This window comes from Lynx canadensis, chromosome B1 (genome assembly GCF_007474595.2).
Source record: "Lynx canadensis isolate LIC74 chromosome B1, mLynCan4.pri.v2, whole genome shotgun sequence".
NCBI lineage: Eukaryota > Metazoa > Chordata > Mammalia > Carnivora > Felidae > Lynx > Lynx canadensis.
This window is the reverse complement of record NC_044306.2, coordinates 202,009,111-202,025,436: the sequence shown is the minus strand read 5'-3', so window position 1 is coordinate 202,025,436 and position 16,326 is coordinate 202,009,111. Positions and strand designations below refer to the sequence as shown.

General features: G+C 59.7%; 1 protein-coding gene across 1 annotated transcript in view; it reads right to left on the bottom strand.

The window, feature by feature from the left end:
• Nucleotides 1–12,633, bottom strand: part of SORCS2 (sortilin related VPS10 domain containing receptor 2) — a 359,214-nt gene extending 346,581 nt beyond the window's left edge. Inside the window, exon 1 of the mRNA XM_030314516.1 lies at nt 12,550–12,633. Coding sequence (XP_030170376.1) covers nt 12,550–12,579 — 30 coding nt within the window. The 5' untranslated portion in view covers nt 12,580–12,633. The remainder of the gene's footprint in view (nt 1–12,549) is intronic.
• Nucleotides 12,634–16,326: the final 3,693 nt, after the last annotated feature.

Below are 16,326 nucleotides of genomic sequence, written 5' to 3'. Positions count from 1 at the left end.
CCCCTGTGAGGCTGAGAGCCAGGCTGGGCAGGGGGTTTCCGCTTCTCTGGTCCCGTAAGCCTAGAACAAAGCCTGGCACACGGGGAGGGGGCCCAGAAAATGTGTCTGCAGGAGAGAGACGGGGGCAGAAGGCAGAAGACCAGCCGTGCCTCCAGCGCCGGCCTGCCAAGGCCCTGCCCTGACCCTAACTCCCTGAGAGGCCGTCTGCAAATGTCCCAGAAGGCAGGACTCTCCTATGGCCTGGAGTGCTGAGGGCAATTTGCTTCCTCCCCAACACGCGGCGCGGACGGCCCCCGGCACCCCCTTCCCCCTCAGCTCAGAGGCCAAGGTGGCCAGACTGTGGCAGATTCCCCTTCTCCACACCCCAGAGGAGAGAGGCGGCCGGGCCAGGCAGACAGGGACAGGGCCGCCTCGGTGTCCGGGGCTCCTCCTTCTGGCTTCGGCTGTGCCCCAGAGGATGCTGGGGACTGTCCAGGGCCGGCCAGGACGGGGACGGGAAGCAAAGGCATCTTAGGAAGGGGGCCCGAGGCTCCCTTCAGCTAGACCAGCGGGTTTCGGATTTCCTTGTGCCGCCCAGGCCTCTGGCCGCCCGGGGTGGGATGGACAGGAAGCCTTGATCTGAAGAGGCGAGCATTCCAGGCAATAATTCACATCACGAAACTTGTGAAAAACCGGCCGTCAAGAAATACTCTCTCGTCTGCTGCGCAGACGCTCGGAGCCGAGTGTTGCGTGAACACCGCTGGGCTTTGCTGTGCTGTACTCCCCGTCCAGGGAATCGTAGAGCCGCGCAAACCCCCGCAGGCTGCCGGCTGGGGAGCTGGCGGCTCAGTGAGCTCCGGGGCCACGGGACCAGGCGTGGGGCCGTGGCCCTCCAGCCTGCACTCTGGGCTCTCCTCCTGCGCCCCAGGGCAGGGGCGGCTCCTGGCAGCCCCTGTGGGGACAAGGACACCGAGGCCCGGAGAGCCCAGTGAACCCTCCTCCCTGTTCCAGGCCCCATCGTAAGGGGGGGTTGATGGCACCCCAATCGGCCCCCAAAGACGGCACCTTCTTGAAGGTGAGCCATGATGCAGGAGGGTGACGTGGACAGAGGCCACTCCTCCAGGAGGCCACCCCGAGGGGCCGCTGGGCGTGGGGCTGCCGGCAGATGACCAGACCCTGCGGGACCCTGAGAAGGACGCTTCCTCACGAGCCGGTGCCACCCCTCCAGGACGGCCTCGCTGGTGGCAGTGCCTCAGCCCACCCGGTCGTCTGTCTTTGTCTGAAAAAGCTCAGCAAGCCATCCCGGGGCGGGGGCGGGGGCGGGGGCAGGGGGGAGGGGGGAGGGGGGAGGGGGGGAGGTGTCTCCTGTAAGTGAAATGAGGCTGGAAACAGGCGAGCTATCGAAGAGCCCCAGCTTCGTTTTGGAACAGGTGTTTTCTCACCGCTGAGTGCTCTGACTCCCAGTCAAAGGGCAAAGGGCAAAGGCCAGGGGGGTGGCGGTGCTGTGGCCTGGCCGCACAGCCACCACCACGAGTCAGAAGCTTCTGGATGGCTCTGGTCTCTGGCAGGAGATCTCCCCATCTCTCCGGGGAACCAACATGACCCTCCCCGCTCTGTAGTTGCTTCAAAGAGCAGGCCGGACAGCGAGCGACAGGGGGGCGATGCTCTGGGCCTTCCCAGACCCCCAGCGGACAGGGAGGTGGGGCTGGAAGTGAGCTCTGCAGCCCTTCAGGACCAATGGCCACCTCCTATCCTACCCGAATGTTGCACGAATACTGCTAGGCTTTGCTGTGCTGTACTTGAGCGGGCGTCCAGGGAAATATAGGCACACCTCACTGAACACGCACTTACTGCCTACTGAGCACCTACTAGGCACCAGGCTCTGGGGGACAGCAGAGATCAGGCAGACAAAAGCCCCCACTGGGAGGCCTGCGGGGCCAAGGAGGGGAGCCTAGGGGACACAGTGCACGGGGAGCAGGGGCTGAGGTGTGGGGGTGACAGGGAAGAGAAATCATGCCCGTGGGGTCCGTCTGTCCCCTCTCTTCCCACGGGCCACGTCCCACCTCGCGTTATCGTTATTTCCACACGCATACGAGTCTCTGCCTTCTGCTGGGCTCCTGTTGATGTGTCAGTAAAGTATTTCGTTTCAGTATTTTGATAACTCTATTGCCACAGAATCGGTTTCCTTTTAGTCCCGTATGTTTTATCTTACGCTCATTATAAAAACGACATCCTGACAAAGTTCCATGGGCTTCTCTGGACTTGGGGTGGGCGAACCCACGGCACAGAGAGAGCTAGGAACCCCCATGGCGGGTTGGGACGGTCCCTGGGGCCAGGAGACCTCTCAGGGTGCGTCTGGGGCGGGGGGTGCACCTCGAATCACAGAGGAAGAAGTGTTACGGGATTCAAACACCCAGAGGCCCCATTCGACGGTCAAAGGATAAATGAGAAAATAAGCCTGGATGGGGTTAAGTGGTATTGACAGGAATAAATTGAGAAAAACATGAGATTTTTTATGGAGTGCTTTATTTTTTACAGAGGCAAAATTGAATTACTTAACTGGTCAATGAGGCAGTCAATAGGGAAAAGCCCCTAAAAGCAGGGAGGAAGGGAAACGAGCTTGAACTTGAAATGCACACGCTGCCAGCCGGTGGAAATGCGGCCGCCCCTGCCCCGCGTCTCCCCGGACGGCCTCTCTTCCACCCTCGGCCGGGCATCAGACCAACCAGCCTCCTTCTGACTTTGCAACTCGGGCAGACCTGGGTTTCCCGGGCTCTGAGCAACCACCCCTCCCTTGGGTCACCGGCAGAACCCGGGATTATCGGAAGAAGACAGAAACAAAAGGCGTGCCCTCACACCGTCTCGCCGCCGGGTCCTCTCTCCACGCGGGATCGCCCCTGACGCTGTCGGTATTTCTCCTGCAAAACCACGGGCGGTGGATTTCTTTGGGGACTGCAACCCTGCCACTAACTGGCAAGCCGGCCAAACTCAAGGCAGACACGAGAGCAATTTCTGCGGTAGCCGAGACCTCAGGCTCAACCGGAAAATCAACATGGGATTCCCACATGACTCAGCAGTCCTGCTTCTGGACACACGCCCAAAGGAAGTGCAAGCAGGTATCTGTTCACCCATGTTCACGGCGGCAGGATCTACAACAGCCATGAGAGGAACATCTCAAGTGTCCGTGGACGGACGGGTTGAGTAAAGAAGACGTGGTCCATCCAGACAACAGAACATTACTCAGCCTTAAAAAGGAAAGGCATTCTGACACCTGCTACCACGCGGATGAACCTCAAGGACACTGTGCTCAGTGAAACAAGCCCGTCACAAAAGGAGCCTTGTGTATAATTCCACTTACACGAGGTCCCCAGGGAAGTCAAACTCATAGAGACAGAAAGGAGAGTGGTGGATGGGAGCCAGGGCTGGGGGCAGGGGACACGGGGAGTTCGTGTTTAATTTTTTTTAATGTTTACTTATTTTTGAGAGAGGGAGGCAGAGTGCGAGTGGGGGAGGGGCAGAGAGAGAGGGAGACACAGAATCCGAAGCGGGCGCCAGGCTCCGAGCCGTCAGCACAGAGCCTGACACGGGGCTCGAACCCACAAACCTGAGATCGTGACCCGAGCCGAAGACGGATGCTTAACCGACTGAACCACCCAGGAGCCCCTGGGACGTAGCGTGTAATAACGGGACAGAGTTTCCATTTGACAGACAAGTTCCGGAGATGGATGGATTGTACGTTGCTTGTATTCCTCACAATTCCAAACTAGCAATAAAAGACAAAGAAAAACACTTCTTGCACTACATTAAAAAACACTCAGGCTTAAGAGTAAAAGAAGTCAAATCCCAACGAGGACCCCATGTCAGCCCTGTGGCTTCGGACAACCCACGCTGCCATGAACTTCACGTTTCTTATCCGTAGAGTGAACGTCATCACCGTGTGGAGCTTGCGGGACCGTTTCCAGGGGTAACGCCTGCGAGGCATCCGGAACGGTAACGGGCGTAATAAATGGGGACCGAGCTTATTAACTTTCATTATTACTCGGCAGGAGCGCTCTGTAAATGACGAGGAATTGTTTTTACGAGATCAAGTGACCTCAGAAAGGCGGAGCTTCCAGCCCACGAACGCCAGCTCCCGGCCCAGGCCGGCGAGATAACTATCTCCGCGTCTTGACGCTTCGGAAAATAGATCCACGGCACAGAAGCCTCATAAAGAACCCTTTCTGAATTAAAATTGATCTGAATAGGGGCAGCCACACTCGGCCGGGCTCTTTTCTTCCTTTAATTTGAACTTAATTCATCTCCGAGCATCAGGAAATGGCACCGTGCGAGAGACGTGCCCTGTCGAAGACAAGGCGAGCTCAACGTTGCGGGGAAATTATCTGCATTTGCAAGAAAATTACTGAGGAAGGAGAGGGGTGTTATTTTAAGATCTTCGAGGTGGTGTGAGAAGAAACTAATTAAAAGATTGTAATTTTCTGTGCAAATACAGTAACCGACTGCTACAGAAATGCAAGATGAGATGGAACTTTTCTACCTCCCAAGAGCATCATCTGACTTTTCCTTTTTCCTTCGGTCCTCCTGTGAAAGCTCACATTCAAGTACCTCTATTAATTTTTTAAGACCGCAAACGGAACTTAATCGGGATAAAAATGACGGGCACAAGCCACGTTGTGTGGCGTGGCCCCGAGCCACACGGCTTCAGTTAAAAAGACTTTGCTGCATGGGGCGCCCGGGTGGCTGCGTCGGTTGAGCGTCCGACTTCAGCTCAGGTCAGGACCTCACGGTTCATGAGTTCGAGCCCCACGTCGGGCTCTGTACCGACAGCTCAGAGCCTGGAGCCTGCTTCCGATTCTGTGACTCCCTCTCGCTCTGTCCCTCTCCCCCTCGCGCTCTCTTTCTCTCAAAAATAAATAAACGTTTAAAAAAAAATTAAAAAAAAAAAAAAGACTTTGCTGCCGCCCTCTGCGGGCGCGTGTCACAGGTTGAACACAAGCCTCAGAGTCCGCTGCAGAAGCCGGAGCAGGTCAGGGCCCGCGTGCACCTGTGCCCACCTGCCGGCGACCAGCCAGCACAGGGCAACCCCAACCCCCGCCATCCACTTCCGCGGCACGGGGACCGGGCGGCCCACGGGTCCGGGAAAGTGTCATGTCTCACGTTTACGTGGCGTGGCCTCTATGCACGGAACCCCAGCTTTCACAGGATTCCCACGGCAAGAGCAGGCTGCAAACGGTTCTGCGCATAAGCCTTCAACCCCTCAAACGCAGTGGCCAACCCGGCCAACCGGGCCGGCCCGGCCTCAGGAACCGGGCTCCCCCGTTCCCCGGGGCTTCTGAACACGGGGAAGGCAGCAGGAACAGTGGGCAGCCGGGCGTCTCGGGTCGTCGGCGTCCCTGTGTGCTCCTCGAAGCACCCACACGATCGCCGGGCGCTGGGAGGGGGGTGGCTGAAATAAGCCGTTGGTAGGAATCTATAAATAGCTAGGTCTTTGGAGGCTGAAGAGGGAAAGAGAGGGCGCCCCAAACACAAGGCCATTTTCAATCTCTTTGTCAGGGTCCTCCTAGATGGAAGGAGGCACGGGGATGTTCGGTATTACCCAAGCCCGTCTTCCAACCGCTCCAACCCCGCGCTCCCTGGCCACGTCCTCCAGGGTCTGAGCCTGCCTCCGACAAATATAATAAATAAAAATTAAAAGCAACAGCAGCCCTTCACAAGGCCTGTGCGCCGGGCGGCGTGCTTCTCTGAAGGGACGTGCGGAAGGGGGGAGTTAATTTACGACCTCTTTAAAATACTCTCAGGAACCCTCGCACAACTACAAATTAAATAGCCACTTCATTAAAGTACGAGTGGATTTGTGCACCGGGTTCGGGAACTTTATTAATGGGGCTGCTTTTCTGCCTTCAAGCCAGGCTGCTTGACTGACGGATGTCCTCTCTGCGTCCTAGTGTTCCGGGCTTTTCAGGCCCCCGTGCCTCTCCTCGGGCCTCCGTATTCCCACCCTCTCACTCTCCACCTCAGCCCAGCTGACAGTGACTCTGCTGGTCCTTCAGAGCCACCTCACTACCACCTCCTCCAGGAAGTCCTCCCTGACCTCCTCAGAGCAGGTTTTCATGGTGCCAGGATGCCCTGCGATGAATTCCCGTCCAGAGCAAACATCTCACCAGGACAGGGGCCGTGTTTGACCTTGCCCCTCACTGTATCCTGTAACTGTCTAGAGAAAGCAGCTGATTTAAGGACTAATATGAAGCCTCTTTTCGCCTGGGGCTCTCCAACTCATGGGGTCTCTCCCCACACGGCAAGAAGGCAGAAGACCCTAGGTCCCCCTGGGCCACCCCGGGCAAAGGGCGGGTGTCTCCCTACGGATGCATAGACTCTGCTTACCCCGTCCCCTGTCCTAACACAGGCTTCCCTCCCTCTCTCCTTGTTCTCAGCCCAGACACCAGGCCCACGGTCCCTGATGGGTTTGTCCAGCCCTCATCCTGACAGCAAACGTGACAGGCCTTCAGCACGGGTCACCGTGTCCCTTGACCTCGGTCTGCCTCGGCCTCTCCCTAGGTGGCCGCTGGTCACCCTTGGTGATGGCTGCCACGACAGAGAAGTACTTCATCTGGGCAGATGCCCACCATCGACACGCTGACCAGCCACAGCCCAGCTCCCCCGTGAGCCAGAACTCTCTCTCCAATCCAGTCCCCACCCCGCAACGCCGGGAGGCCCCGCACTGTGGTGGCCTGCAATTCCAAAGCATCACGTGGAACGTTCAGCAGACTCGACCGTAAGACCCTGTGCCACGGGGCCACCAACCTCACCTCCAAGAACGCAATGGAGCCTCAGCACGAAACCACAGCCATCGGATACGAGGCTACACGTCAGCTTTGTCTCGGGACTTGGACCCGTTCGTCCAAAAACCACAAGTGCCGCATGACGAGGCCTTTATGGTGTCTGTGCGCCGGAGGCCGGCCAGGAGCCGGGAAGCCAACGGAGCTGGGGGCAGCCACGTCCCGTCCGTCCCCAGCTGGAAACCTCTCTCACGGGCAGTCCTCTCCCACCGCCCCTCCGGGGTCCGGCCCAGGCCTCAGTATCGCAGCGGCCTCCTCGAAGAGCCTCCATCCAGAGGCCTCACCTCCGAGGCCCCTCAGCAGTCCCGTCGGCAGGCTGCGGAAACTCAGACGGGACCCCGACCCCGTTTCCTGAGCGCTTGCTGGGGGCCTGGCTCTTGTGCAAACAGCGCGGGGATCACCCACCTGCACGGCAAGCCGCGAGCCTTCACACCCCAGCCCCAAGACGGCGAGGCCCAGGGCAGCCGGTCTGCCCAAGGTCTCCGAGCCAGGAAGGATCCGGCCAGCTACAAACCCAGGCCGGCAGCTCTGAGGCCTGCACGTCGATCGCCACCACCGTCTGCGTGATGAGCCAGACCGGCCCCGTCTCTACGAAAGCACGCGGACGCCCGAGAGGAGAGAAGGCAGGAGTGGGGGGCACCCCGTGGAAGGAACTGGGATCACCCACAGCTTCGACCTTCCCTGGGCACCACCACCAGCAACCGGCTTGTCTGCCCGGAGGGCCGGGCTCTTGTCTGGAGCCCAGCCACGATGGGAGGGAGCCTAAGCCATAATTCTGCCTGATTCCGTCTGAGGTCAGAGCTCTGTAGAAAGAACAAAGCGTGTATGGTGGAATCCAGCTCTTGGGGGATATCAAAAGGGAATTTTCAAGTCATCTCTTGGACAGCCTAGCTGTTCCAATTAGCATACAATCTTTTCAGCCTTTCTAAATAAAAGCTGTTAACCTTAAAAAGCAAAAACCACCACCCCGCACTGCCACATTGGGCTCTCCAGCCTCACGGTCCGGTCCACTAGGAGCTGACGTCGACTTTGTTTTCCCAAACCTCTTCCCTCTGATTTGTCTCCCTGCACAATGCATTCACGGTCCCTCCTCACAACATAACACACACCTTTAAATTCCCACCTCCCAGAGCTTGCCCACGCTGTTCCTCCCCGCTGGAAGGTTCTTCTCCATCTCCCATATGCTTCCCCTACTCATTCTTTAGGCCCGCCCTGACACCACCTCCTCCATGCAGCCTCCCCTGATTTCCCCACCAGGGAAGATGGTACTCATCCCTTTAGTCTAGCTTTGATGTCCCGCCCTTCTCTCCCACTGTACCACTCTGAGCTCCACTGCATGAAGGTCAGAGAATGAAAAGGTGAGGGGGGGCCCCTTCCCTGCTGCTATGAGCTGAACTGTGTCCCTTCCAAAAAATGCATATGAGAAAAGTCCTGACCCCCAATACCTCTGACTATACCTGTATTTGCAGAGAGCGTCTTTAAAAAGGTTAAAATCAAGTTAAAATGAGGTCCCCAGGGCAGGCCCTAATCCAACCTGACCGGGGTCCTTATAAGAAGAGGAGATCAGGACACAGACACAGAGGGACAGCCATGTGAGGACACAGGGAGAAGAGGGCCATCTACACGCCCCGGAGGGAAGCCTGAGAGGAGGCCAACCTGTCCACGCCTGGATCCCAGCCTCCCAGTCTGTGAGGAAATACACTTCGGTCATTTAAGCCACCCGGTCTGTGGTGCTTTGATATGGGAACCCTAGCATGTAACACACCTGCCCTCAAGGAACTTGACATCTGGCAAGTTGTCACGGCCCAATTCACGCCCCCGAAAGCTCCATTTGTCTGATTTGGAGCCCTGGCTCTCGGGGTGTAAAATACACACATATACCAGGTTCCTCAAGACTCTGGAACAGAGAAGGTGGATAACGGGTTCAGAATTACCTTTGCACACGACTCCCCTCGACATCCCCAGCCCTGTAGACACAGCACGGAGCGAATGTGGAAAACGAGAGGGGGACGGAAGGGGAGGGGGGGAGGTGCTGATCGGCTCGTAAACGTGACACCCCTGAACAACCCAGATCTGGTTGCAGGAAGCTCACGTTCAAGGGAATTAATGCATCAAAGCGGAAGTTCAAGGGCGGCGAGGGAAGGCACGCAGGTGAGCTAGGCTTAAAATAAGCAACCTAAGCATGCGATTTTCACCTTCAAATCGCACCTCCGCCTCTGAGGGCGGCTCCAGGGAAGCGACACCCGGAAGCGTGTGTGCAAAGCCCATCCTGGATCCCTCAAAGGTGATGCCCAGTGGTTTCAACGAAAGATGAATTTCACACATAACAATTTGTTTCTGCAGCTCAACAGACAGAAAGGCAGTGTTTGAACTCCCAAGCAAGTCTGCTTCCCTATCTATCTCCATGGGAGCAGGAAGAAATCAGGCCATGGGAAGGAAAACGCACACATGTTCCCAGTGCTCAGCGACCGAGGGCTGGTCTCTTGCATCCTGTGACTCCTTCTTGCAGATGCTCTAAAATACTATTTCCAAAAGTCTCGCCCTCTCAGCAAATGCATTTTTTTTTTTTTAATTTTGAAAACATGTTCTCTGCTCAGGTGGGCCACATCTGCAAAATGCACTTTCTTGGGTCTCGCCACGCGGACAAATTAAGTGAAATGAAAGACTCCACTCAGCAAATTGGCCTCAAGTTAGTGTCTTCCCTCCTGTGGCCCTAAAAGGTGGCGCCTTCAAGCAGAGGTAAAACCAAGCACGGCGTCCCGGCTAAAACCTTTGGCCCCACAGCTGCCAGCAAAACACGTTCCCCAGAACGCTCGTGTGCCCAGAAGACAAGGCCACGCGTGCAGCGTGCACTGAGCGCTGAGAAAGTAACAATTAGAAAACCGTCTTCGGGGCGCCTGGGTGGCTCAGTCGGTTAAGCGTCCGACTTCAGCCAGGTCACGATCTCGCGGTCCGTGAGTTCCAGCCCCGCGTCGGGCTCTGGGCTGATGGCTCAGAGCCTGGAGCCTGTTTCCGGTTCTGTGTCTCCCTCTCTCTCTGCCCCTCCCCCGTTCATGCTCTGTCTCTCTCTGTCCCAAAAATAAATAAACGTTGAAAAAAAAAAATTTAAAAAAAAAAAAAAAAAAAAAAAAAAAAACCGTCTTCGGGGCGCCTGGGTGGCTCAGTCGGTTAAGCGTCCGACTTCAATTCAGGTCACGATCTCGCGGTCCGTGAGTTCGAGCCCCGCGTCGGGCTCTGGGCTGATGGCTCAGAGCCTGGAGCCTGTTTCGGATTCTGTGTCTCCCCCTCTCTCTGCCCCTCCCCCGTTCATGCTCTGTCTCTCTCTGTCTCAAAAATAAACAAACGTTAAAAAAAAGAAAAACGTCTTCATTTACTACCGGGAGCAGCTTCACTCCCCTCCTGAGCACTCCCCAGACAAGGTGAAACTCTCAAGGCATCACCCGTCCCCCAAGCCAGAAGATGATCTGCTTTTTCGGGGAGAACTCAGTCTGCCTCAACGTCCCATTCCAGAGGATGGGTGAGCGGGAGACGCGACGCAGGAGTGAGAAGGTACTTGTGCCAAATGCCTGGGTCAACATTCCAGCGCTGTGTGCCTTCTCTCTCTACCCCACAGTCAACAACACTTGACAGAATCAGATACTTCTGGCTTCCGCCTCTGAAGTGTCCGCTGAGTGCCAGGCTCTGCCCTGCTTTCTGCACGCTATCTATCCCTGCCCTCCCCTTTCCAGGGGGCCAGAGGAGAGATGCACCCTTCGAAGCTCCTGTCTGCTTCTGGACCGCCTGTCCCCCACCAAAGAGAAGCCAGATCCCCCCCCCCCCCCCCCAAGTCCCCTCTCCAGGAATTCTCCGCCAACAGCCAGGATACAAGCCACGCAGTTGCAAAGCAGTCACTCAACTCAGCCACTGTCCGCAGGGAGCAAACCTGGGGGGGGGGGGCTCCTCTGATGCCCCCCCAGCCCCGCCCCAGTGCCGCAGCCCCGCTGACCCAAGCTCCCTCCTCGCTCCCTCCAAGGAAGAGCCCTCTGGCTCTACGGTCCGGATGGCATGGGTGGGCTGGGTGCCGGTCCCACTTTGAAGGCTGGTCTCCACCTCTCAGTGCCCCTCTCTCCCTTCTTCCACCCCCACCTCCCCCACCCCATGAAGCGAAAATGACCAAGGGACGGAACAGGCAGCTTGTTCGACCACCTCAGCAGGTGGGGCGGGGGGCTTGGCTGGGAGAACCTTAGATGCTCACTTCCTCCTTGTGCTGTTGGTTCGCCGCCAGTCCCTAAGTTACAGCATACAGCACAGGGGACAAAGTTTGTTCACCAGTGACCCCTCTGTCAAGATTCAGACAGGGAAGGCCTCCTAGGGAGCACCTGCCCCCCACCCCCACTCAGTCGGCACCCTGAGCGCCCCCTGCTGGTGTCCAGAGAGTAACTCACACCCCCACCCCCACCACCCCCCAAAGCTTCTAGTCTGATTGGAGGTGGCAGAAAGGACCCAAGTCTAGAGACCAGGTGTCTCCGCCTGTGCAGCAAAGCAGGGGGTCAAAGTGCCCCCAGCCCTTGATACACCCCCTTCCTGGGTAGGGAAGCACATAGATCCCCACCCCTCCACTCCTAAAGCATGCAGGGGCCCTGGCCCAAAGCTGCCTCCCCAGAACTTGGGAGAGCAGCAGCGGTCAAGGAGAGGAGCTGGGGAGGGGTAGCCACGGGGGGCGACCAGAGCAAACAGCGATGGAGGGGAGTAAGCGGAGTCCCATCTCTACCCCAGGCACAACCAGTTGGCCAACAGCTGCCACCCTCCCTGCACGCTTCCGAAACTGGAGATGATCAAGTAGGGCTGCTGGGAGGTGACCCATGCGTGACCATTGGTCATCTGCCCAGGGTAAAAGCGAGGCCAAGGCAGCCCGCAGGGAGGAACGGGAGGGCATCCCCACACCCCCGCAGGCGACACACACACACACACACACACACACACACACACACACAAAACAAGGACCGGCCTCGGTCCGGAGGAGTAGGAACCACAGCGCTGCGCTGGAGGAAGTAGGCGCCGAGGACCCTAAGAGATGTGGCGAGGCCGGGGGAGCCCAACTTCCAGAGCGGCAGGGAAGGTGGAGGGAGGCCAGGGAGTTTGCGGGCGCGGGTGGAGAGCGCGGCGCCCAACTCCGTGGGTACGCAGATCCCTGCGCTTCCAGATGTAGCCCCGGTCACATTAGTGGAATCCGGAGCGGGGGGAGGGGGCGAGGAGGGCGTCCCAGAATCAGACGCCGAGCTAACCGGGGAAGCCCCTGGAGCGAGCTCCGGGATAGACCACGAGCGAAGTCCCGGACAGACCAGGGCGGAGAGGGTCCCGCAGCCAAAATCCCAGAACGCAACGCTGAGCAGACCGGGTGGAGTCAGAGCGGTCGAGGCGCAACACCGAGTGAAGGTGGTCCTAAAGGACCGAGGTGACCAGCGCCCCGAAGCCTCGGGAGACACCCCCTCCCGCGTAACCTGGGCTCTGGAAGCTACTAGGGGCGCCTCCGAGGTGGCTCGGGTCCTGGAAATCTGTCAGGCGGGGCGCTCACGTTATCTGGGGAACTCTCTCCCCCAAGGAACCGGTGGCCAGGAGTCCAGTAGGGGCGCCGCCGCGGAGGGTGACTCGCGTCCCCAAGTCGCCAAGAACGCCCGGGGTGACCCCGGGGCCGTCCGGAAGGCGGGCTCGGGTGGCCGGGGCAGGGGCCGCGGGGGGCGCGCGGAGGTCCACTTACGCTGCTGTTCTCGCCCGTCCAGTGCACCATCGCTGGTTGTGCGTCGCGTCCCCCTTGAGCACGACGATGTGCTGATGAGCGAGACCTGCGCCTCGAGCAGAAGCCGCTCCGGCCACGGGCGCCGCCCGCGCCCGGCGCCCCTGGCCCGCGGCTTGGGCGGGCGCCGTCCTCGCCGGGACACGGGCGCTGGACCGAGACCCCGGGGCGCGGGCTCCGCGCCGCTGCTCCTGCCGGTCCTCGCCGCCGCCCGGCAGGCGCGCTGCCCAGCGGGAGCGGCTCGCCCGGAAGCACGGCCTGTGCAGGAACCGCAGACGGGGACCCCAGGAGCCCGGGATCGGTGGGAGAAGAAAGAAGAAAAGAAGGAGGAAAGGCGGAAAGAAGAAGACAGAAGGACCTGCTCAGCGGACGAGAAGAGCGCGGAGAGAGACGGCGGAGGAGGAGGAGGAGGCAGGCTCGGAGGGGCCCAGGGGCTCGGGGAGAGGGAAGGCGGGGACGGGGCCCTTCAGGGTGCGCAAGCTGGGGGCCCACGGTTGCGCCATGGTCGCGAGGGGCGGCGGCGGGCGGCGACGGGCGAGGGAGACCGCGGCCGGCGATGAGCGGGAGGGACGGCTGGGGAGCGCAGAGCAGAGGAGCGCAGAGAAAGGAGCCGGCGAGGGGAGGGAGCCGGCGGGAGGAGGGGGACTCGCGGCTCCGCCGCCGCCGCCGCCGCCGCCCGCGCAAGCCGAGGGCGCACCGCCACCTGCCGGCCGACCCCGCGCCGGCCGAGCGAGCGCCAACCGCTCAAGCGGCCTGGGCAGATGGTCCCGGGAGCGCCGAGCCCCAGAGCCCTTTCCTCCCTTCCTCGGCCCTTCCCTGCGCCTTCCCCTCCCTCCTCCTGCCCTCATTTCCTTCCTCCCTCCCTTTCTTCCTGAACTTACTGAGCGCCTACTCTGGGCCAGCCACGGTTCCAGGCACCGGGGGGCACAGGGGTGAACAACAGCCAGGCGCCAGGCCCTGGAGCCCGTGGTCCGCCGAGGGAGACAGACCTCACCCGTGCCAACACCTTGACAGACCAAGTCGCAGAGAGCCACAAGGAGGACAGAGCGGAAGTGGTGAGGTGTTCTGCGGGGGCCTCTAAAGAGGTGGCAGTGTAGACAGAACCTAGGGGACTCTCTAGGCACTGCAAAGGCCCTGTGGCTGCCGGACACAACCTACTCCTGGGCAGCCACGCCTGTGCCTTAGGCTTTGGGACATCCTGGCAGGGCAAGGCTGTGCTCCAAGCCCAGGAGCCACCAAGGGGGCAGCCCCGAACATGAGGACGGACACCTGGGTGTGGAAGCACTTAGAGGGGGTGTGGGGGGGGGTGCGAGGTCCCATCCAGGGCAGAGCCTGCCGGGCGGAAACGACGAGTGGAGAAACTGAGGCTCAGCACACAGGAAGTCGCCGCCCCAGATCATGGGCTGCTTTAGACAGACTGAGTACCCACCTCGAGTACCCACCACGTGCTACATACAACTTGGCCTCAGGAAAATATGGAGTGCGGGTGCCGGAGAGTCTCTGAGGCGAGGCCAGCTTTGCAGCCTCTGTGGGGCCAGGGGCCAGCCTGCCTCCACCCCTCCCCCAGAGGCCTCTGCGTCAGGTAAAAATCCTCAGGGGTCTCTGTCGCACTTGCCTCCCAGCCGGGTCTCTTTGGTCCAGAGCGGGGGAGAGACAGACAGCGAGGGAGACAGAGAGGGAGCCTAACGGGGCAGGGGAGCAAAGCCTCAAACACCTGGGAAAGAGAGAGGGGGTGCACGTTCCCTCCAGCCTCCAAGAGCAGTAGCCCTCAGCACTGTCTTCTGCTGTCTTCCCCCCAGGTGGAAGTCCTATCCAGTAACAGCGTCCCAGGGGCTCACGCTGTCTGTGCCCAGGCTGGGGGTGGGGGGGCCAGATGTCTAAGAAGTCTCCCCCCTTGGAATGTGCCCTCGCCCTCCCCTCCATGGTGTAAATTCCCAACCTGACAGATTCTAAATCTCAGGCTCAGGCCCCGGGTGGGGATGGGAAGCAGGAGCCATCGGCTGTGGGAACATGTGGTCCCGCACAGGGAGCGGGGAAGAGCAGAAGGGGTCGGTGCAGGGCTGAGGGAGACGAGACAGGCAAACAGGGGCCTAGGAAGAGGCTTACAAACAAAGCACGCTGCGGCCGGTGGCCGGCAGTCAAGAAAAGAGGTGGGCGGTGTCCCGGGTTAGACGGTTCCCGAGGAGCCCTTCCCGACACCCTGGTCTCCACTCCCCTCCCCAGCCGTAAGGTGAAGGCGGGGGCCGCACAGGCTCTGAGCTTCTCCCCTTGTCTGTCTGCTTGTTTTAGTAGAAGAGCCCCTAAGCATTGTCCCCAAGAAAAGTCGACTGTGACAAATGACTGAGTACCTACTCCATGCTGGACACTTTCCCAGGGACCCAGTGCATCCTGGGGAAGAAGACGGGGTGGGGGTGGGGGAAGGGGAGGAACCTGCTCTCAGGGACAAGGGGCGACATTGCAGGTAATTGTATATAATTCCCAGAAGCAGGCTGTGGGGCGCGTGTGATGGTCCCCTTTCCACAGCTGAGGAAATAGACTCCAGGCAGTGATTGCCAAGTTCACCGAGCCAGAGCGTGTCAGGCTCCAGACTCCAGCCCCGGCTTTCTGGCCCCAGGGCAGCCTTCCTTCCCCCATCCTGCGTAACTTGTGGTCTGCGTGCTGGGTTCACGGGTACGTTAACCACTTGGAGGCACAGACGAAGCCTCTCGGCCAGGGGCACATCAGCACCACCACCCGGGCTCAAACTGAGGCCCACGTTATTGGTGACTTGGTTAAAGTCCTCGAGGAAGTGGGGGGAGGCCCCAGGCCTGAAATGCAGGCAGGCTGGCGGATGCCTCCCGGGTGCTTTTTCCAGAACAGTCGGCTGGTTGACTCTGCCCCATAAGGCTGCAACGCTTTCAAAAGAGCGGGACTGATTCACCCCTTCTCCGAATCCAAAGCTCAGAGACGTGGGAATCCCCAAGGTCACGCAGCTCGCGCACACTGCTGGACACGGGGACACAGTGATGGCGGAGACAGACAAGTACCCCTGCGCTGGTGAGGAGCCCCTGTCCTAACGCGGAAAGTTCTTTTCAGACAGTAGTAAGTACCCAGGAGAAAATGCGGCAGTCAGCACACGGAGATGAAGGGGTCACTAAGGGGCCGGGGAACTTTGAGCGGAGAAGGAGCCAGCCACGGGCAAGGTGGGAAGAGCTGGGGGGCAGGGCGGAGCATGAGAGCCACCGTCCAGGCTCAGGGAGGAAGGCAGCGGCTTCATTTGTATTCGCAGACTGGAACCAAGTCGCTGGGGGCTTTTAAGCAGGGGAGTAAGACCAGAGACATTTCAGAGCCATCTGTCCCCCTGTGAGGACACTACAGGAAGCTAGCTCCCTAGGAGGCCCCTGTCCAGAGTCCAGAGAGGCCTTGGTGGCTGGACCCGGGGAAGGCGGCGGGGGACTTGCGGGGGACGGAGGAAAGCCCGCACCCAGCACCTGCTCGCCCTGTGCTCACCCTCGTTAGTGACCAACTCGGGGACCCCGGGGGCTTCGGTGCAGGAGAAAGACATGGGGACGGGCGGCAAGGAAGAGCGGCAGGTTGTAGTCAGGCATCCTGTCTGACATCCCGACGGGGAGAAGTCTCGGGAGACCGCGGGGACAGCGTCTGCGGCGCCGCCGCGGTGGACGTGCGCTCAGCCGGCGTGGGCGTGAAGGGCCACGGAAGCACCGCGTGTCACCCTGAGACCCTGAGACGCCGTGAGACGGG